We start from the raw sequence: 24,169 nt of genomic DNA, 5'->3' as shown, positions 1-24,169 counted from the left end.
TAAATACAATATGTATATACATCTATGCATATACATGTATTCTTACAATGTTCTGAGAGTTGCATTATTTCTTTTTATATCCATATTTATGTAAAACTTATTTCAGAAAAATTACATAGTTAGTCCTCAACTTATGACCACAATTGAGGCCAAAGTTTTTGTTGCTAAGTGAGACATTTGCTAACTGAGCTTTGCTCCATTTACGACTTTTCTTGCCACAGTTGTTGAATAAATCACTGCAGTTGTTAAGTTAGTAACATGGTTGTTAAGTGAATCTGTCTTCCCATTGACGTTAGTTGTTAGAAGGTAACCCATAGGTCAGGGATGTCAAACTAGGGGCCCGCTGGCCTGATGCATCATGTGGAGGCCACGCCTCTCCCAGCTCTGTGAAGGGAAACAATGTTGCTAAACGTCACATGACAGCAGCATGATACCATGAGTTTGATACTTGTGCCATAGGTGATCACATGACACCGGGACACTGCAACCATCATAAATTTGAATCAGTTGCCAGGCAATTGAAGCTTGATCATGGGGATACAATGGTTGTCAATGTGAAAGGTGGTCATAAATCACTTTTTTCAATACCATTGTAACTTTGAACAGTCACTAAATGGACTGTTGTAAACTGAGGACTATCTGTAATCCTAGAAAACCCAAGCAAGAAAGGCTAGTTTTGAGAAATAGTGTTTGCAAGGAAACATAAAATAGTTGGATAACTCTCAAGCAGTCATTATCTATTTTTCTTTTTCATCAGCCAATTTTGATGGAATTTTACTTTATTTTATCCCAAGCTGGTGCTATAAATTGAATATTCTGAAATACATTTTGAATTGTTCAGTGTATTTGAAACAACTGTAAGATATTATAGCAATAGAATCTAGACTTATATACTGCTTCACAGTGCTTTACAGCCCTCTCCAATACTGCCCCCAACAATCTGAGTCCTCATTTTACCTGCCTCGGAAGGATGGAAGGCTGAGATAACCTTGAGACTGGTGAGATTCAAACTGTCAAATTGCAGGCAGCCGGCAGGCAGCAGAAAAAGCCTGCAGTACTGTACTCTAACCACTTTGCCACCACGGCTCTTATCCAAATACTGAATCATTTTTTTTGTGGTAGGGGATTGAAAAAAACAAGGTTAACAGATAATAAACAAGAAACACATTATCTAGGTAACAAGAAACTTAGGAGATTATGAGCTGGAACAGAGAATTTATCTGATGTTTTTCTAAATTTTTATTTTTATCTCATAGAGCTTTGAATAATTGAGCAAATTTCAGATTAAACTGATCAGTTAAAATAACTGAATTGAGATAGTAGAAAAATGTATAAATGATCTTTATTAATTTTGATAAGAACAATAACTGCAATACTAGAGCCACAAAGATCACCTTGAACAAACTATGCATTTATTAAACCCAGAAATCAAGGACATTAGAAAGAAACTCAAACGGATTCTGCCTTAACTCCCTGAAAGATGGATAGGAAAACACAACCAGATTTTTAACATTTTGTTACTCTAGCAAAAAGCAAGATCCTCCAACATTCTTGTATAACAAGAGTCCAACAATCTGTTTCCTGACTTAGTCTACATTGAAGGGCTGGCAAATGAGTTTTAAGACATATTTAAAAGTACACTGATAATGAATTGAAAAAAATATGGCGAAAAATTATATCTATTCTCTTCTGCAGCAATTTATTCTACAAAGTTCATTAAGAGTATGTCTTCTTAATTTTTGGCTCTCATATTGTCACATTAAGACATAAGACATAAGACATAAGAATTTATTTGTCATTACACTCGCAAGCGGTGCAACGAAATGAGGTGCTCTTCCACAAAGTAAAAACTGGACAAACACCACTAAAAAGAAAAAAATTAAACTAAACACAACCAACCATACAATCATCTCTATGCAATTTAAAAATGTAAATACCCCATTACTCTCAGCCATTTAATTCCACAAAAATCTTATGACCCTGCATTCAAACTCAAAACTGCACTTGGATAAAAACTGTTCTTAAATCTGATACCTTTCCTTTACTGGTAATAGTTCAAAGAATGTCCCGGAAGCAAATATATTAAGAATCTTCCTCTTCGAAATTCCTATTTCTTCCAAGAGGGAGTGAGCAGCCAATTTTTTGGGTTTTTGATCACCCTCTGAAACTGTGCAGCCGAGAACCATACACAGAGACAGTAGGATAATATACTCAATTGAACTCCGATAGAAGGTAGTCAGTAGACTTCAGCCAGTTGTTGTTTCTAAGAATCTTAGTAAATAATTTTGTGCCTTCTTAATTAAAGCAGCGTGTTTGCACTCCAGGTCAGGTTATTTTAATGATGGTCCAGAAACTTACATTCATGACTCTTGATTTTGTTACTGGAAACAACAATAAGCAACAAGAATGAAATCTTTCTCAATTTATTTTTGACATTAAATAAAGCTTGACCAATGAAGGTACATTTACTGTATAATTTTGACATTCTCTCCCAAGCTTCAATTTATTTTATTTGCAAAATTTACAAATTTTATGCATTTTTGCATATTTTATCTATATATTTTTATACACTTTTGCCTAATACACATATTTTTTGCAAGCTTTTTAACAGATTATGCAATTATGAAAAAACTGAATGCTGAATGATAGTTGCAGTTCTGGTTAAGACACTGATTCAAGAAAAGTAGATTTGACAAGTTTGTACCATGATATCACTTTAATAAAATACATCTCTGTTCATATTCAACAGGATATAAAGTATTTTTTTTATTTTTACTACAATGTTTCTCATTAATGTAAATAGCTAATCAAGAAAGTCAAAGAAATCAGTCAGACCTCTAATACGCTGTCTATGCATTCAGCATGATGGATTTATATTTTCTTTGATCTTCCGCAAGTTTTAGAAACACTTGGTATTTCTTGTCATAAAATCTAAGGAAAAAACATAAAGCCCAACAAGTTAAAGGACTTGACAATATTTATAATCTAAACACCAAGAAGAATGCAATAGGCCTCCTCTTCTATGCTAAACAATACCTACTGATCAGCACAATATTGCTGTGATGTTGTTCTGATTCAGTTACCATATTTTTCTGTCTATAAGACCCCTTCCATATATAGGATGCCCCCCCCCCCCATTTTTCTTACCCAACATTCAGAAATAAATATTTTAAACATTAAATAGAAGATATTTATTTTGCAGAGTAAGACATTCGCTTACCGGTAGCGGTATTTATTTTTTTGTTTTCTGACATTTTTATGGGCTCAGAACACTCCAACATTACCACACCCTGTCACATCTGGGCACTGGCTACATCCTCTCTACAGCATCAGCTGATGTCAGTTACATAAGGCTCACGATTGGAGGAAACCTGTGAGCTTGTCTCTGCAATATGAAGTTTTGCTCGTGAGGCTAGTTTGCAGAGATAAGGTATCGGCAGTTTCACAACCATGGTTCTCTTCTCAGCTCCCCCCGTGTATAAGATGCCCCTCCATTTTTAGGTAAATATTTTTAAGAAAAAGTATCTTACACACAGAAAAATACAGTAGATAGGGACTCTGCCTGAAGTTTTTGACAAATTGCAATAATGAAACACCAAAAAATACCCTTGAATTTCCTTAGAGGAGACCTTGGTAATATGTACAAATCCATTTTATTTCCTACTTCAGACTATAAAAAGGTGAGAGAAGGGTTTTAGCAACTGTTGGACAGGAGAAATGCGAAGGAATATGAAACTTGTCACTTATTAATTGAGGCACTACAGCAAAATTCTGAGCTCCCCCCCCTTCCTGAAACCATGTAAAATTCTATAGAACATCAGATAAAGTAATGTAAAAGGAGGCTGCCAGGAATTTTTTAGTTGTTATCACAGATAAGTTGTTTCAGCTGTCATTGTATTTATTTAGACAGTGTGAGGGACAATGTCTGAAGTATACCCATTGTCATTCTTTAGCAAGCAAATATTTGTTTTTTGTGTTACAATGTTATACAATGTTCCTTTGTCCTATCAAGCAGTTGAGTTTGGACCCCACCATGGTCAATGTAAACACAGAGATGGAACTTGGCTCCACAATTACAATGCTATCTTGACTTTTTAAACTCCACCCACTGCTAATGCCCCTGATTCAAGATGTCTGATTGTAAACCAGCAAAAGGGTCACATTCCTCTAACAAACTATTAATGTATACAGTCTTATATAATTATGAAGTACAAACGTAACGTGGGATTCCATGTTCATTTCAATGGTTCTAATATTTAGGCTCTTACTACTAAAGTCATACACACAGTATTCTGTTATGAGTGATAGACCGAAGTGAGCTAGGAATTGGTCAATCAAGGGACTGAACTATAATTGAGCTACTTAAAAGCTAGGTCATAAATTCTACGACTTTACAGAGCAGGTAGATAAATCCTCTTGTATTTGCTGGCTAGTGATATTTCACTATCTGCAGTTATTGGGGTTAACAACCCCAAATATCACCAGGATTGTTTTCTTGCAGGTTATCATATTTCCAAAGAGTATCTGATGTGTTTTAAGAATTCTTATTTCAAAACAGCAGCCAGTATAGTTCATATCAAATATCCATTGCATTCAGTAGGAAACTTAATCCAAATGCATTAGAGAGGCTGTGCCACTTTCTAAAAATAGAAGCATGTGTTGGGACCAATGTGTAAACAAGGGAAGAATCTTTGGCCATTTCAAAACCAGAGAGTATTGGTTCAAATAATCTAATCTAGGCCCATCCCTTCGTGACCTTTTATTCCCTCATGGCTAATGACCTAGCTCCTTTTGATTTCCCAACTACAAAAGAAAAATTGTCAGGGTGTCCTGACTGGTAGGAGATTTAAAGCAACAGGAATCTGAATGAATCACAGTATTGGAATTCTCCATGTGTTGAAAAGATGTTTCACTGTCACTTTTTCTGAGTCATCTTAAATCTAGATTCATTTTGCCAGAGTTCATTTTGTGTTCATGTTCTTAACCTGTATACAGATTAAAGCCTTCACTGCAAAGTAAAAGTAGGAGAATTCTCCATAGACTTTATATGTAAAACTTTCAGTGAACCTGCAGATGGCACCAACGCACTTCTTCAGTTCACTTCAAGTTTCCCTACTGCTTAATATTCGAAGAGACTTTCTTTGAGCCTAAAATAAATTCACTTAAGAAACTTCATGAAAGGAATGTTCTCTCAGTGAGTTCTGCCATCTTGTTGGAGGCTAGTACCCCGCTTCAGGTTCAATCCTCTGCTTTATTTGTAAGCTGAAAGCAAGAAATATTCTGCGCTCCTAGGGAGGTTTTGAAATTTTGAACCATGCATCTTTCATCCTCCCACTACTGAATGTATAAATGCAGAGGGGTCTCAGCTCAAAAATACTGTATTAAGTTCTTCTTTTGAGAATATTGTTGTGAATTTATTCTTGTGTGAATTTATAGTGTTTAGGAGTCCTAGTGGGAATCCAAATTTATTTCTTGGGATAGTTTTTCCCCCTAGGCAAAAACCAAAGAGTTTGTTAAGCCTTGGCCAGGGGAAAGGAGAATCTAGTCCTGGTCTTAGAAAAACAGAAGAATCCACTGTACCCAGGAAACTAAGCATGTTAAATTAAGAATATACCAACAGAATAACTAGAAAAATCACGGAAAGGAAAGTGTCAGGAATTCTCTTCAGAAGTCTTGGTTTACTAATTTCACAGAGGACAGAAGCTCCAAGCAGTTTTGTAAACACAGCCTGTTAGCATTGCCGAAATGCAGCAGAAACCCAGATCCCTAAAAACTTTTAAGTAGAAATTTTCTATTTTCCCTTCTCTCTGGAAGGAAAAGTGCTATTGAATGCCATCATCCTTGCACTTGTTCTCCCTGGTGAATCGAGGCATTGGCCTCCTGAGTATGTTGAGGGGTTTGTGCCTTATCACCACCTCACCCTGCTTAATAACCTGTGCATTCACTTTACAAGCACAACTGGGAGAGCCAGGATTGAGCAAAGCAGTCATGCAGTATCTCATTTAATGACCACTTCAGTGAATGAGACTGCAAGGCCAATTATGATCATTAAGTGGGAAGGACTACCTGTATATGACTTTTTTTCCCTAATTCAGAAAGGACAGTGATTTGAAAAGCAGGGCTTGGCCAGCCAATACTAAATGAAAGTGAAGCAGAGACAAATGACAAAGTTGAGTCATCTTCTGCTCCTCCATCCACTTTTGTGGGCCCTTAGCCAGGGAAGGGATTCTCCCGGTTCGGACTGAACCTTGTTCCGATGATCAATCTGAATGAACCGGTTCACTGCGATGAACATGTGGGCCCGCCTGCCTGTCCCTGCTCTTTCCTGTGTTTTATTTCCTTTGTTTAGAGCCGTTTGCCGTGTTTCAGCTGTTTTATTCACAGAGGCTGCAGTTGAAGGTAAGTATTAGAGGCTTTTTTGGCGCAGGTGCAGGTGCGTGAACCGGTTGATACACCAGTTGAATCGCACCACTACCCTTAGCCCCTCCCTATTACACGTCAGGGCAGGAGCAGAAGAGAGAAAGAAGGAAGATTGGAAGGGGGAGGGTGATGTGTTCACAATAAGCACTTTTGAAAAACTGCACACGGTGAGCACGATCCCCAACATGCCATAATTCATATGGTCCCACATGAATATGGAAATCCCAGCAATATTTTCCAGTGAAAATCAAAAATAGGGAGAGATTTGCAACAGAGGGGGAGTTACTTGCTTACTATTGTCTGTCTTTCTGAATTTGTCTACTTGCTGCAACACAGATATTGTTAAAAGCTGGTGAAATAATCAAAGTGCAACTACAGAGAAGGAGAACCAGCTTTCTTTACTCCATAAAAAGCTCTATTACCACCTCAACAAGTTAGAATGGAGAAATACACATGGGTTTCCTTTGCTGATCACCTGATATATTATTCAGAACAACATATATCTTGGTTTTACTATCTTTTAAAAAGCATTTTACACATCAGGTTGCAATTTTTGGCCACATGTTACCAAGTTATATTTTTTTAAAAAATGGATGTTTAAGAACAAAGGGATAAAAATTTCCCAGCATAAATAGTTTTATGCAATTTTATAACTCTCTAACAAACAAAACTCACTGAAAAATCCTATTACCTTTTATCCTTGTGATTTGGCAGCACAATCCGGCCAATTTTCTCCATTTTCTCCATAGCATCCTGTTCAAAGATCAACAGAATACAAAGTTGCCTGTTTCAGTTTAACATTCTTGGTAAAAAAAAAAAAAAAAGCCATAGATGTTTCAGAAATTAAACAGACCACTGACGAGCCTAGACAAGAGCATGTGAAATACGGTTTTTCCCACTCTACAATGGCAAACAGACTACTCAAGTAAGCCAAATATCCTGGAACCATGAAGTAATCTGATTTTTCTTACCCTATTTTTTTAAAAACAAACAAACATAGGGACTAATTTAGAATTTGAATAAAATGTGGAAATTATTAAAAAAAATAATAAAGGCATCTATCCATGTGACTTTGATAATTTGGAAAATTAATATTTTTGAAATTTCTTATCTTCAACCAAATTAAAATACATTTGGCCAAATTTCACTGAAAACAGATTTGGGTTAGTTTTGATTAATTCCTTCTGCTGATTTCAGTTCAAGACTTATGGACTAATTTGTTGCATGTATACATGAAACTCGGTCCTTTGCTTTTGTTTTTCAAGAGCTGGACTGCTACTATCTTCTGTTAAAGTGCCATGAATCCTTTCTCTGCCAAGTGAATGAGGTAACAGTAGTTTTCAAATATATTCTGTTGTTTTAACAAATTAATATGCAGAAAGCATTGGGAATAAGTGGACTATATCTCCATCTGCTCCAACCAACCCTGACTGTCATCAATGATTATAGAAAATGCAGTCCAAAACCAATTGCAGGGCCAGCTTCTCCATGTCTATTGGACATTTTAATAATGAATACATTTCTTTTTCTTATTTACATATTTTCAAGTCACCCAAGTGTCATTTGGGAACGCATCAAATATACATTTCTAAAATGAAACAAAAAGTTACAAAAGAGGTCAAAACAAGAAAAATTGATACTTTTTTTCCCCCTTCTGAACTGGGCCACCGAAGTGGTGGGTGAGCGTGTGCATGTGCAAAGCTGCATTTGTGAAAGCTGCACATGTGCACATGCAAAACCATCTCCTCTCTCTCCCTTAACCACTGCTGCTGCTACTACATCCGCTGGTCCAGCGAGATGAAAAGGTTGGGGAACGCTGATATAAACAAGTCCCTGGTTCTGTTGGAGCCGCAGACCTGGTCACATAAGCAAACCTTGAGAGAGTTCCAGAATATTGAAAAGGATGGAGCTAATCTAATTTTTGGGGGAAGAATGTTTCATAAGGCAGGCACCACTGCAGAGAAGACATATTTCCTGGGACCCACCAAATGAAGGCCTTTAAGATAAAATAAATAAAAGCAGCAGCATGCATTTTCATCCAGATGTAGTGGAGTGAACTGATGTTAACCAGGGAAGAGCCTCTTCCTCAGATAACTCAGTCCCATCCTATGCAGAGCTTTAAAGATCAAAACCAGCACCTTGAATTGGACCTGAAAGCAAACTGGCAACTGACACAGCTCGCAGAGCAGAGATGCAACATGCATTTTTCAATGGCCAGGCCGTTGCATTCTGTATCAACCAAAGCTTCTGGATACTAAGATGGATCTTGACAGACTAGAACACTGGGCCGTATCTAACAAAATGAAATTCAATGTAGAGAAAAGTAAAGTTGTACACTTAGGCAAGAAAAAGCAAAAGTACACATATAGACTGAGTGAAACCAGGCTCAATAGCTGTAACTGTGAGAGGGAATTTGGAGTCTTAGTGGACAACCAGCTAAATATGAGCCAGCAGTGTGCAGCCGTCGCCAAAAAAGCTAATGCAATCCTAAGTTGTATTAACAGTGTGATACAATCAAGATCAAGGGAAGTACTAATACCACTCTATAAAATCTTAGTAAGACCATACCTAGAGTACTACATCCATTTTTGTTCACCACACTATAAAAAAGATGTTGAGAGACTAGAAAAAGTACAGAGAAGAGCAACTAGGATGATTAGGGGACTGGAGGCTAAAACATATAATGATCGGTTGCAGGAACTGGGCTTGGCTAGTCTAGTAAAGAGAAGGACCAGGGGAGACATGATAGCAGTCTTTCAATATTTGAGGGGCTGCCACAGGGTCAAGCTATTTTCTAAAGCTCCTGAAGGCCAGACAAGGAATAATGGATGGAAACTGAACAAGGAGAGATTTAACCTGGAAATAAGGAGAAACTTTCTGACAATGAGAACAATCAACCAATGGAACAGCTTGCCCTCGGAAGTTGTGGGAGCGCCATCACTTGAGACTTTCAAGAAGAGACTGGACTTCCATCTGTCAGAAATGGTGTAGGGTCTCCTGCTTGGGTGGGGGGTTGGACTAGATGACCTACAAGGTCCCTTCCAACTCTGATTATCTGTTATCTGTTATACTCTTTTCAAGGGCAGCCCAGCTTGTGTTTTACCTAAGTTCTGCTCTTTTATTAGAGTATGTTTTTCATTCTATATTATGAATTGAAAGGTAAGCACTTCTGAAATGATTTGGTTACATCCCCGTGACACAAATGCTACATATATGAGATGGTGAAGTGTTGGTGGCTTATCTGATTGTGTGTTATGATCAAGGTTTTAATTAGAATGTTAGCTTGTTTCATCTAAATAGGAAATGCAGTCTATGGATATTGTCCCCATATCCAGAAATATAAAATTGGAGTTCCTACAAGATGTATTACTGTATCACATGTCCTGCACCCACCAGACGCTATCCCAAAACCTGAGACAACAGAAGCCATCTCAACAATTATCTATTTCTCTGAAATTTGCAAGCCTATTGACATAACAGCATTTTGAGGGACTTCTGGATGGCTACCAAGGATGAGACCAATCTCACTTGGGCTCTAATTAGCTGGGAGTCTAATAATTTTTTGCAGATATTTCAAAGTAGCAAAATACAAGAACATCAGGTTTAGGGCCAACAAGCCATGCTGGCTGGGGAATTCTGGGAGTTGAAGTCCACAAGTCTTAAAGTTGCCAAGTTTGGAGATCCCTGCTTTAGCACCAATAGAGGGAATGAATGAAAGAAACCAGTGTTACAATAATTCCACTTCTATTGAGATATTCACATTCTGCCTCTCTATATCTGGGTTGTCTATTGTATAATTACTTTCACAGTATCACAAAGACTGCTCAATCTGGCACAAGTATATGAGAGAACTGACTTTGCAGAAATGTTCACAAACATTTTGCTTAAGGGAGCAAATGACTAATCCAGCCCACAATTAAGTACATGAAACCACACATCTCAATTTGCTTAAGGCTTAATATTCTTATATGTTGTGGCCATTATTCATGCTTAAAGCAGTTATATTTCACTCATTTAATATACTAAATAGGTTGCTTAAGTAGGTTATATATATCTACTTCCTCAAATTGTTTGGTTTATAGCCCATGCTTCCTTCAGGAGCATCAGTCAGTGCCTGTAACACTCCCTCCTCCAAGTATCTCCCACTATAATTACTTTGTACTTTGGGCTAGGGAGGTTCTATGGCTGAAGCTAGATCAAAATCAGGATCTCCCTTTACCAGTCCACCTTAATTGATGCAATGCATTTAAATATAGTTAGAAATGAAGAAGAGTGAATCGGGCCACTGTGTAACCAGAAGATTTCATTAGCTACTGTCAGTCACAAATGCTCATTTTAGAGTAAGAGATTTGAGAGGGAGGAAAAATCAGAAAGCTAGTAGCACCTTTTCCATCCTACGCCTTTTATTGAAAGGAATATGTTTTATTAAGCTGCATCTCAGTTCATCAGATACAAAGAATGCTACCTGGTGTTATCATAAACTAACAGTGCTCCCCACCTACAACATGGGGAGGAGTGGGAATTATCTGGGCAGTTGGGACAAGACAGACTTGTTGAACTCAAGTCTACCAGTAAGCTTCCATGTATTAATGGACTTAAACCCAGATCTCCCTGATGGTTTTCTATCACCTTAATAACTATAGTATGTTTCATTCAAGCAGAGGTGGTATTCAGCAGATTCTGACCAGTTCTGGAGAACCAGTAGCGGAAATTTTGAGTAGTTTGCAGAACCGGCAAATACCATCTTTGACTGGAGATTTTACAGTATCTTTCCCCTGCCATGCCCCCCAAGCCACGCCCACAGAACTGGTAGTAAAAAAAAAATTGAATCCCACCACTGCATTCAAGGCACTCTGTGTTCCAATATCTCAGGGGCTGCCATAAAAAAGAGGGAGTCAAACTATTCTCCAAAGCACCCAAAGGTAGGACAAGAAGCAATGGATGGAAACTAATCAAGGAGAGAAGCAATCTAAAACTAATGAGGAACTTCCTGACAGAACAATTAATCAGTGGAACAACTTGCCTCCAGAAGTTATGAATGCTCCCAACACTGGAAGTTTTTAAGAAGAGATTGGACAGCTATTTGTCTAAAATGTTATAGGGTTTCCTGCTTGAGCAGGGGGTTGGACTAGAAGACCTCCAAGGTCCCTTCCAACTCTGTTATTCTATTCTATCCTATCCTATTATTTGGTTTTTATATCACAGTAAAATATAATCAATGTAGCAAATAGATTCTTTAATGTGAATTATTACAACATATTACAATGCCAGGGTGTGTGTGTGTGTGTGTGTGTGTGTGTGTGTGTGTGTGTGTGTGTGTGTAAAGAAAAAGATTTTCCCTGTCCAGTCATCTCCAACTCTAGGGGGCAATGTGCCATGTAGCCAGAATGACTATACATTAGGATGCATGGAACAGCATTACCTTCCCACCAAAGTGGTACCTAGTTATCTACTGGCATTTGCATGCTTTTGAACTGCTAGGTGGGTAGGAGTTGTTAGGTGGGGTAATAACAGGAGCTCACCCCATTCCAGCTGACAAGCTCAGCATCTTTAACTGCTGAGCCATCATGCTACACACACACACACACACACACACACACCTTAATATATATTTTACACTTCGGCAATAAATGTTCATGCTTATTAGGAAGTATATATTGCTAATGAATCAACAGTCACTAAAGAACTATAAGAAGGAGGGAAATGTAACATATAAAATATACAGGATTTGTAAAAACAAAATCAAAATATAATCTGGAGTTATCAAAGCTGATTCTCTCCTCAAAAGAAATACTTTAAATGAAGTCATGTGATTCAAGCTTCATGCCCATCTATTTATCTCAAATTTCTAATATCCTTTGGCAGAATATAGAATTTATGGCAGCAATTATATAATGGGCCTGTTCAAGGGGTTGGCTATCATGAAAAAATAATATAGAAGACTACATTAAAATATCTGATACTTAATATTGTGATTATGATTGTGAGCCATGTCATGAATCTGAGTTAAAAGGGAAAAGATGCTTTGGACCACACAGAAATATGCATGTTGTACCTGTGGGCACAACCTTAAATCAAATACATTTTTTCCTGGGTCAAATGAACCTCAAGGGAAAACAGCTTCTTTAAGGGGTTGCCAATGACACATACACCCACACACGCTCTGAATCAAGTTTCCTCTTCCAGTCGACATCACTGCACAACCTTATTATATATTGGGGTATGGATTCCTACAGTGGACAATGATAAGACTATATGATTTCCAACATTCCCTCCAATCCTTCCATTATTTTTGCTCCAAAATGGGATTTTTGTGCCAACTTTGTAAACTTTTTGGCCCACCCTGGGAAACACTCCACTGGAATTTAACTACTGTAGTAGTTTAAAAAAAAAAAAAGCACTGTGAAAATTGGCTACCAGGTTAACAACTGTGTCATTTGTTAATGGCAGCTTTCATGTGAGCGTTCTCTTTGTAAGCTGAATGTTATTAACATCAATGATGTCACAAGCATTTTTCATTAGTTCCCCAGACACCTACAAAAACTTGCAGTTTAAGCACAATGCCTTAATAGTGGGGGAGGGGGGAAATCCTTTTTACAGACATTATATTCTGCTCTCTTTATTGAAAAAGATGATATCTTCAAAACCCAGAAGAAGCATTTCTTTGTAGAATCCCATAACATCTCACACCATGTCCCAACTATGCATCTGTTGCACTGCAAAGTGATCATACAGAAAGGCCTTAAGTGATCTGAAAAGTAAGGAATGTGATAGGGAAAGACAGAAATAGCTAGCAATTCCCTTCTGCAATCCACTTTTTCCTGTTAGATCTGACTAATCATACAAATGGGAAAAAAATATTCTACTTAACTTAGGTACCTGTTATTGTACACATGTTGTACTCTGACAATAAAGGTAATAATAATTGTTTTTGAGACCATCTAGTATTTTCAGATAAATAAATGCTTGCAGAAGATTTATTTCAAAGCAGTTACTTATTCATTTAACTTCTAAACCTGTCCTTTCCTTATAGTGGATAACAACTCGGAAAGAAGCCTTATTATATTTAATAGGACTTACTGCCAAGTAAGTATCCAGGTGTGCAGTTAAATTGCTCTCTTCTAGAGAAGAGAAAAAGAAAACAAACCAGTATCATCCTTAGGAATTCATTATGGTAAGATGCCTAAAAACAAACAGAACCCTAGGAAGATGAGAGAAGGGCAGATGGAGATATACAGTATTTGCAGGCACATCAAGAAGGATTTAGGCAGCATTGACTATTGAAGGTTTGCTGTTTTCAGAAAAGCTTGGGCTGAAGCTCTTGAAGTGATTGTGAACAAGGAGGAATCTAAAGACCCACTGATGGAAGAAGAGGACAACATGAGACAAAGACCACCCTTTGGAGAGATTTAAAAAAAAAGAGCCACCTGGAGAGAAAGTATGCCAGGGAGCATAATAACCCCTTACTTCTTATCTCTGAGTAGGAAGTAGGGATAGAACCTAAGTGGGATAGAACCTAAGTGTTACATTGCTTCTATTTACCCAACACTATAGACTCCACAGATAAATAAGCTAAATTAGTTACAGTACAGGAAGCCTTACTATAGCAGTAGAGAAATGCCTACAGAGATTCTCAATCATCCAGGTCATGGTTCTCCCAAATGTTTGTCCCAGTTCTTCAGAACTGAATAAGCCCCTTGGATGAGAAACAAAATGTTTTCAAACAAAAAAACCAAGAAAGTCCACTTGCCTTTTGGAAAAAGTCTCTTAAACTGGCATGCTGTCTCTTAAATCAATTCCCAAAGATTGGCAAAAGCCCATTACATACCTTTTATATGTTGTATAAATGCAGCAACAATGAGCAATCTTAATCTGTTTTCTTCTTGGAGAGGATGAGATTTTTCAGATACTGTCAACTAATTCTAATGACAAGGTACAACATACAATCAGCACAGCCCCCCCCCAAGGCTGTTTACTATCTCCACTTCTCTTCTCCCTATATACCATTAACTGCATCTCAAACGATCCATCTGTTAAAATACTGAAGTTTGCTGATGACACAACAGTGATTGGTCTCATTCGAGACAACAACAAATCTGCATACAGACAGGAGATTATACAACTTGCCTCGTGGTGTAACCGGAACAATCTGGAACTGAACACACTCAAAACCGTAGAAATGGTGGTAGACTTTAGAAGAAACCCTCCCATACTACCACCTCTTACAATACTAGACAACACAGCACAACAAAGAATGTTCTTTCTGCGCCAACTCAGAAAGCTCAAACTGCCCAAGGAGCTGTTGATACAGTTCTACAGAGGAATTATTGAGTCTATCATCTGTACTTCTATAACTGTCTGGTTTGGTTCTGCAACCCAACAGGACAGACACAGACTTCAGAGGATAATTAGGACTGCAGAAAAAGCAATTACTACCCACCTGTCTTCAATTGAGGACCTGTATACTGCATGAGTCAAAAAGAGGGCTGTGAAAATATCTACAGACCCCTCACATCCCGGACATAAATTGTTTCAATTCCTTCCCTCAAAACGATGCTATAGAGCACTGCACACCAGAACAACTAGACACAAGGACAGTTTTTTCCCGAAAGCCATCACTCTGCTAAACAAATAATTCCCTCAACAGTGTTCAACTATTTACAAAGTGTACACTACTATTACTGTTAATCTTCTCATCACTCCTTATCACCCATCCCCTCCCACTTGTGATTGTAGGACTGTAACTTTGTTGCTTGTATCCGTACGATTTATATTGACCGTTTCCTAGTATGATTTGATAGTTGATTGTACCCTATGACTACCATTAAGTATTGTATGTTATGATTCTTGATTCTTAACGAATGTACCATTTCTTTATGGATACTGAGAGTAGTTACACCAAGACAAATTCCTTGTGTGTCCAATCACACTTGGCCAATAAAGTATTCTATATACAAAACTACAGAAAGTAGTGACATCCCAGTGCACTGGAGCACAACTTTCCTATATGAAAATTATGACAACCTATGTTATCTAAAAAGAGTAGCATGCTGGGTGCAAATGTGACAGCATGCTAGGGAGCTGTGGTTGGCAGCAGACTGTCAGGAGGTGAAAAGGTCTTTCCCATCATGCTTTCATAACCCATAATTATCAGGGAGAGGAAAAGGGAGAGAGCTAAGTAGCATGATTGCTTAACTTTTACGCTGCTCTTTTTTTTCTGGGAAAGGAGTGCACCAGATTTCCCGGGACCTTACCTGACATTTTATTCATATTGATATGGTTAATGAGGGTGGATTATTGCACAAACAATTCCAGATTCCACATATCTGGAGTTATGACACCGATTAGGATAAGAAATTTGGTTAAGTATGTCCTTAAATGGACTGGAATTTTAGATGCTTGTTCCTTAGAAGGTTCTCTTACAATCTGGTTGTTACAGATAGTTCTGTCTTCTGCCCTTTACATCTCATTGGATTTTAAAACATTCATTTTCAGACCCTACTTGCTTACTCTTATTCAAAAATAAGCATTATATAACTGTCTTCTACTATATTGTTATTTTGGTTCCAGAATAAATTATGTTTGTTGTTCCTGAGCTTTTTATCTCATTTCATTTAATTCTCCTACAAGGTTTTTTGCCACTTTTATATTTGCTTCTGGGTTTTCCCCCTCTGTTGAAAAAAATCTGTTTATTATTGTATTTTTGTTCTCTCTCTTGCTCCCCCTCCTCCCCCCCCCCTCTCTTTCTCTCTCTTTATGTAAAGCTATCTTTGGAACTGATGAAAATGCAGAAATGAAATTACAAAATACACATAAATTATAAAGGAAGTGCACACGTCATCTCTGAAAACTCAAATGTCTATAGATCCTTTAATAAATCCTGAAAAATAATTATATAGAATACCAGAAATAGAAAGCTTCATTTGCCAACTATCTATATAGAAGACATTATATCCTTGTTTAGGGAGAAAATAATCTTCTACTTAAGAAATTTTCATTTCAGCTGATGCCCAATTAAAAATATACTTGGTTTAATTTATTGATTTGTTATACATCACCATAATCGCCATGGAATCTTGGGGGTTGATAATAATAAAACATTAACGAATAATTCAAAAGCATTAATATTAATAATCCCCAACAATGCCAAATGGTCTCTGGAAGAGTTTGGTTTTTATCAGCTTCCAGGAGATCATGGGAATGAAAGTTAACTAGAGTTTAGGAGGAAACTATTTAATAAACCAGAGTCCATCAATTGGAAAATGTGGTTTTCAAGGTCTTCCCCCAAGTTTCTAAAAACAGGACTGCTTATATATTAGATATAAAATAACATATTGAATATGACAATTCCACTTGGAAAAGGCAGTCTTACAAATACCCACAAGCTAACCCATACACACATAGAACTTTTTAAACTAAAATATTATACTGGATTTTGAGGATAGCATATGAACAGTTAAAACAGACTGTTAGGAAGGAGAGAAAGAAGGTGATGCATGAATCAACATGTGTGTGCAATGGAGATTAGAGGTGAATGGGTTGATGGGAAAATCAGAGAACCAATATTTATTTTTACACATGTGCAAAATGGTGGAAATGGATGAATCTTTTTAGATAATAAGTCAAGTATTTATTTTCTAACTGTAGACACTCTCATACACATACAAAACTGATTACAAAGTAAAATGGAAGGAAAAGGTTCTTCAAAGTTATTTCTGATAAACATTTTCAGGCACGTAACTTAACAAAAGAAATCTACTTGTTTTCAAGCAGTACAATAAGCATCAGCTCACAAAGGCTATAGAAACTAGTCTTGTATATAGTTTGTCATGTGACTTTCACATTGTGGCTTTTATTTTGTTTGTAGGAATATTCCATAAATTACACAATACAATAAATGCTTTCTTTCACTCACTTATTTACTTGCTCACATATTCTAAGATGGCTTTTTAAATGATCTCTATTCCCCTTTCCCGTAAAAGTTGTGCTAAAATTAAAATATAAACATTCATGTTTGACCATAATTTGATCATGATTTCTAAAGGCAAGGCAACATGCAAGTGAATGGATTTTTCAGACAAAAATAGAGGCTCTGTATAATAAATAAAAGGATGCATTCATAGTTTCAAGTCTTTGTTATAATGTCAAAGCTGAGAAAGATACAAACCAGTAAACAGACTAGTCAGCAATGATGATTAAAACTGTAACAGTCACTTTTCTATATATACAGAAGAAAATTAGGCCTATCAACCATGATTTTTAGATTAAAAGGAGAAAACAACATATTTTTTTTAAAAAAAGAACGAACATTCAATGAGATTGATGTCTGTTTAGGACTCACTAAAAGTGGGAAAACGGTACAATTTCTCTAAAACAGGGTTTTCTATTATAGGGGGAAAAGAGGGATACCATGCAGGTGGACTTCATTAATGAATATAAACTTTAAAGCCTCTTCTCTGTTCAGGGCTCTGTTCAATGACCTTAAATTACTCTCTCTGAAGCTGGATCAGGAACATCCCAAGAGAGTAATTTAAAATTACTGAGGACACTGCATACAAGGAAATATTTGGGGCTTGGGCTACATACACACTGTGACTGTACTATGAAGTGTGATGAAGCTTGTGATAATTGATAGCTCAACCATCTGTTTCAAATAGAAATTAATAAAGTCACTGGAATTCATTGATCATTTAACAATTCCTGCCTTGTTGCTAATAAAAGGGGGAAAAATAGCTCAATGCCTCAAAAGCATCCTTCTCAGCTTCTTCCTTACATGAAGCTGGGCTAAACAGATCTATCCCCAGCACTGCAGTTGTTTATGGTTACGTACATATGAATAAGATCCACCAATATAATGGTAAAGAAACATTGAAATCTTTATCTTGTTCAGTTTTAATTTTGGTATCCTTAGCTATTTTTATTAAGCAACGTAGTGATATTACAGTAGAAGATTCTGATTCTAAATTATGTTTATATGTTGGGGATATCTTACCATTTTAAATAACTGCTTTTACTGCAAACTTTTATATGGTTGCTTCAACATTTTGCTAAGTATTCAAGACATAAAATTAACTGGGAGATTTTTATTATTTCCTTTAATTATGCCTTGAAACTATGGTATTTGGCTATTTGGAGGAGTTATGTTTACTTTGAGTTAAGAAATTATTTTGAAAAACTGAAAAACTGGGTTAGATTACAGAGGCGTGAAAAGGCAATTTTATCTACTAATAGAAAAAATAACTCAATATATTTTTATGTAGGATATAAATTTATGATATTTATAATGTGAAACAACCATTAATTACTATTTTCTCCCTAAGATTTATAAATTTGTTTGACATTTATTAATGTGTGACATATATCAACAAGAGTTTCTCCCTTTTATATTTTTCTTTGTTTTGTTTTTGTAATTTTAGATGTATCTTTCCTTTTTAATTTTTAAAAAAATTTCTATTACTTTCTGTAAAGTTCGCAAATACATTTCTAAGCTCTGTGTGTGTGTGTGTGTGTGTGTGTGTGTCCAGAATCCTTGCCGCCCAGAGTCCACTAAAGTTGAGCAACCAATAAATTTAAATAAATAAATCTTGAGATCACATTTTCCTTCCTTTCAAGTAAATATGATACATTAAAAATAAATAATAAATAAAACTTGGAAAGATGTAACAAATGATAAGCAATTTCTACTTCTACTTCTTTCCTTCCAATAGATCCTCCAAACAAGTTTAATGTAATCCTTTATCTAGCACTGCAAACCCTCCCAACTCATTCCATTTCATGTTTGACAAGAACATTTCATTTCATGTTTGACAGAAACATTGCATTTTGTCCAATATAAAAGTATCTGTAAAGGGATCAGTAAAAAGTTGCTTACCCTTTCCCTGGCCTCATCCTATCCATAAGAATAGAATAAAATTCTTTATTGGCCAAGTGTGATTGGACACACAAGGAATTTGTCTTTGGTGCATATGCTCTCAGTGTACATAAAGAAAAAATAAAATACATTCATCAAGAATCATAAGATACAACACTTAGTGATAATCATAAGTTACTAATAAGCAATCAAATCATACTAGGAAACAAAACAATATAAATTGTAAAGATACAAGCAACACGGTTGTAGTCATAAGTGGGAAGAGATAGGTACTAGGAAGGATGAGAATAATAGTAATACAGTCTTAGTAAATAATTTGACAGTGTTGTGGGAATTAGTTGTTTAGCAGAGTGATGGCATTCGGGGGAAAACTGTCCTTATGTCTAGTTGTTCTGGTGTGCAGTGCCCTATAGCATTGTTTTGAGGGTAGAAGTTGAAACAATTTATGTCCAGGATGTGAGGGGTCTGTAAATATTTTCACAGCCCTCTTTTTGACTCATGCAGTATACAGGTGTAAATATTTTCACAGCCCTCTTTTTGACTCATGCAGTATACAGTATACCCCTCACATCCTGGACATAAATTGTTTCAACTTCTACCCTCAAAACGATGCTATAGGGCACTGCACATCAGAACAACTAGACATAAGGACAGTTTTTCCTCGAATGCCAGGTGTTAATGGAAGGCAGGTTGGTTGGTAGCAATTGCTTTTTTTGCAGTTCTAATTAACCATTGAAATCTGTGTCTATCTTGTTTGGTTGCAGAGCCAAACCAGACAGTTATAGAGGTGCAGATGACAGACTCAATAATTCCTCTGTAGAATTGAATCAGCAGCTCTTTGGGCAGTTTGAGCTTTCTGAGTTGGCGCAGAAAGAACATTCTTTGTTGTGCTTTTTTGATGACATTTTTGATGTTAGATGTCCATTTTAAGTCTTGAGATATGATAAAATCTAGAAACTTGAAGGTGTCTACTGTTGATACTGTTGTCTAGTATTGTAAGATGTAGTTGTGTAGGAGGGTTTCTCCTAAAATCTACCACCATTTCTACTGTTTTGAATGTATTTAGTTCAAGATCGCTCTGGTTGCACCACAAGGCTAGTTGTTCAACCTCCCATCTGTATGCAGATTCACTGTTGTCTCGAATGAGACCAATCACTGTTGTATCATCTGCAAATTTCAGTACTTTAACAGAGGGATCTTTTGAGATGCAGTCATTGGTATATAGAGGATAAGCAACGAAAGGAGGGGAAAAGAAGGGAAAAAATAGGCTTATTATTACCATGGGCCAATGTGGAAATGGGCACAAGAGGTGTAAGAATTTGTTTATTAAGGATTGGTTACAGAACAAAGTTACCTTGAAAGGCATTAAATGTGTCAACAACCAATCCAGAACCAATCTATTAATTCTATTCCATTCCATTCCACCCCACACTCCTCTATTCTGTTCTGTTCTGTTCTATTCTATTAATTCCATTCCATTCCACACTCCACTCCACTCCATTCCACTCCACACTCTTCTATTCTATCCTATCCTATCCTATCCTATCCTATCCAGGGACCATCCATTGTGTAAACAGATCTATAGATAGATGGCAGCTGAGTGAAATCAAATGGGGAAAAGGGTCAGTGTAACTGGAGGAAGAGTTTTCTGGCATTCCAGCCATGATGTTACTCATTTATTAAAGAGGCTAAACTTAGAAGCAGAATGAGCCATACCGATCGTCATTCCATCAAGTCCTCAGTTGTAAAGCTTGTCTTGTGTCTGTTGCTAATATTAGACAACTGCTTGTTTCTTGTTTTACTAGGGCCTCCCCCGCAATATCCCACAATGAACAAATAATTAAGTAATTGTATTTAGTGGGCAGCTAACACTTTTGCCCAAATTAAAATGGGTCGGATGCCAGTCTGACTGCCCGGCAGTGGGAGGCTCAGCTTACGTAGGCTATGAAAGGAGCCCAAGAGCTTAATTCTCTTTTCAGCTCCCAAGTTTTGCTGGCACCAGGCACAATGTTTTATGTGTATTGGTCTCTGACTCAGCGAAACCCAGCTTTGCACAGTGAAAGGGACAGGTGTCCTTGAATTGGACTGTGACTCAGAACTGGGAAGGATTCAACAGCATATGGCAAGAGATTATATAAAAATGTCGGCAACCGATGTCCTTAACCTGTGAAGAAGCAAAAATGGAAAACAACCACAGCACCAGTTCTATCCATAGTCCTGCACTGTTGCATAAAATTCCTACTGTATTATTTCACAGCTATTAGAATTCTATAGAGCTGTTCAATGCTGATAAATCTGCTCAGAAAGGTTGCTGAGGGACCAGTCATGCTAATGTGAGACTCATACTACCATTTACAAGATACAAAAGTACCATGTTAAATTTCTTGTTACATTATTATCCGCCCCCCCCCCGAACACCCCCCAAAAAAAAAAACCCATTATAACCAACTGTGGAAGGGAGAGAAATAAGATCTACACATTTTTTAGCTTGATTGTAACTAAACCCCCTGTTGATCGTTTTATTAGGTTACAAGTGATACATTTAATATTATAATTAGTTTGATCCTACTATCAGAGCTAGCTGGCTCACCCTACAAAGTGAAGCATTTAGGACTATAATGAAATCTCCTTTGAGTTGAGTTCAATTCATTGTGGATTCATGGGAAGTTTTCTTTGCAACAATTCTAACCAGTTCAAGCTCCTTTAATATTTTATTTCAGTATTTTATTTTATAAGTATTTTAGTATTTCAGATAACCCAACATTGGCTAGGTGTTTTCAGTCTTTTTCTCCCCCTTTCCCTTGTTTATGGCTTCCTAATACAATCAGGAAAGCCTTCCATTAAGGAATTAACATACAATATATGTTCATTACTGCATACTGTTCCTAGATGGAACTCTCAATAGCACACAAAATCTTTAAGGAACATTTTCAAGTCATACCAGCTAGCATGGTTCATATCAAATACTATGAGAATCTCTTGGAGTGCCAACTTTGTATCTCTGGAGGTTCTGTGTTTAAAGCCTCCTGCACTCCATAAGCTGTTTTTCTTTTTATATTGTGAACTATACTCTGAGTGTTGTACTGCTTTAGCCTATTTACAATAAGGTTCTTTTTCAGAAATCATATACAGATATACATATGTCATCCACTTGCTTTTTTTAATGGCTTCATAGCTGTGAGACACTCGGTGCAAATTATCTCAAACTTAGTAGTACATTTTTGGTGAGTTTTTTTTTTAAATACAGTGTATATGATCAAAATGTGCAGCCAATATTAGTATTTGTATCTTATTTTCAGTGAAATTCACTTTTTAAACTGTTTATGAAGGAAATTCCATGCATAAAAAAGTAAAAGTTCGACATCACATCATATGTAAATGAAGTGTAATAGTGTAGCTATCCCCATCCAAATGTAGCAGTAATTATGATAATGTTGGATAACTTCTCCAGATTATAACTTTGTACCTTTAAAAATTAGCAATTCTTCTTAGAACACCACTATAATCAGTGGATGGACCAGTAACCAAGAATATTTTTTTTTCATACAGATATTCTTCACCTAGCAACTATCAAAATTACAGGGTTAATGAAAACGTAACTTTATGACCAACCCTCACATTTACAACCTTTGCAGCTCTATAAAAGAAAGAAAAACGGAAGTAAGTACACTTGCAGTTTCACTTAGTGACTGTTTTACTTAACAGCTGAGTTGTTGGTCCCAACTGTAAGAGCTAAATGAGGACTCATTGTATATGGGAAAAGCGTCAGCAGCTCAGAATACCAAACCACAGAAATCTACTTTAATATACACAGAATTGTTCATGTAGGAATTTTATGACATGCAAATACTGTAAGCTGTAGCTATCCAGTTCTACCTGCCTATGTATAACTTCCTTATCCAAGTTTGTATAACTTCCTTATAAAGTTTGTATTCATTGGTTTAGTAGTCTGAATATTAAAATCCTACATTGCTTTCCACAATGCACCAGAATATCCATTCCATCCTCATAGCAACTCTTCTTGAACAATTGATGTATATCTTCAAAGGCTATAATAATATTTTCTTCTGTTATCACAGAAAATAATAACTTCCCTCCACAGACGCAACAGAGTTGCTACAATGACTTGATTTATTTCTTCCCAGTGTGGTAGAAAAACCTCCCAAATTCTACAGACAGAATTGTGAAGCATATGCTTCCTAATGACATGTTTTAGCTCTTTCTCTTGCTCTCTTTTTGAAGAAGATGTACAAACAGGTCGGACACACAATACTAGCCTTCTGTGTTTAATCATGTATAATTGGGAGAAAATAAATTTCCCACTGAGCTACATATATTATCCTGTTCCTTTATGTGATGAATAAATGTTGAAAAGTTTGTTAATTTTTTTAAAAATATATTATTTGAAATATATAATGTATTATTTTAAAATATATTATTATAAAATATAATATATTATTTCTAAGTAACTTAGATCTGTTTTTTTTTCAGTATTTGTAAAAGAAAGTAAAAATGTTCCTTCTCCACTAATGTCAGAGGTGGTATTCAGCAGGTTCTGACCAGTTCTGGAGAACCAATAGAGGAAATTTTGAGTAGTTCGGAAAACCAGCAAATATCACCTCTGACGGGCCCCGCCCCCATCTATTCTCTGCCTTTTGACATCTCTTCTCCGCCTCCCGAGTCCCAGCTGATTGGCTGGGTCTTCTGTTGTTGCCCTGCACAGGAGAACGGAGCTGGAAATTAGGCTAGTGGAGTGGGGGGGAATGGGATTTTGCAGTATCCTTCCCCTGCCATGCCCACCAAGCCACACCACACCCACCAAGCCACGCCCACAGAACCGGCAGTAAAAATTTTGAATCCCACCACTGACTAATGTTA

General features: G+C 36.7%; 1 protein-coding gene across 9 annotated transcripts in view; it reads right to left on the bottom strand.

Annotated features, from left to right (window-relative positions):
* Window positions 1-2,741: 2,741 nt before the first annotated feature.
* Window positions 2,742-24,169, bottom strand: part of FGGY (FGGY carbohydrate kinase domain containing) — a 195,827-nt gene continuing 174,399 nt past the window's right edge. For all 9 annotated transcript variants that reach the window (XR_015748593.1, XM_087960356.1, XM_087960354.1 and 6 more), the window contains 2 exons: window positions 7,112-7,173; window positions 2,742-2,931 (listed from right to left, as the gene is read on the bottom strand). Coding sequence is in view for 8 of the 9 variants with exons in the window: in XM_087960356.1 (XP_087816482.1) it covers window positions 2,850-2,931; window positions 7,112-7,173 (144 nt within the window). In the remaining variant the exon portion in view is untranslated. The remainder of the gene's footprint in view (window positions 2,932-7,111; window positions 7,174-24,169) is intronic.

This window comes from Notechis scutatus, chromosome 3 (assembly GCF_049901735.1).
Source record: "Notechis scutatus isolate UNSWTSFEM ecotype Mainland chromosome 3, rNotScu1.2, whole genome shotgun sequence".
Lineage (NCBI taxonomy): Eukaryota > Metazoa > Chordata > Lepidosauria > Squamata > Elapidae > Notechis > Notechis scutatus.
This window is presented reverse-complemented; position numbering and strand designations above follow the sequence as displayed.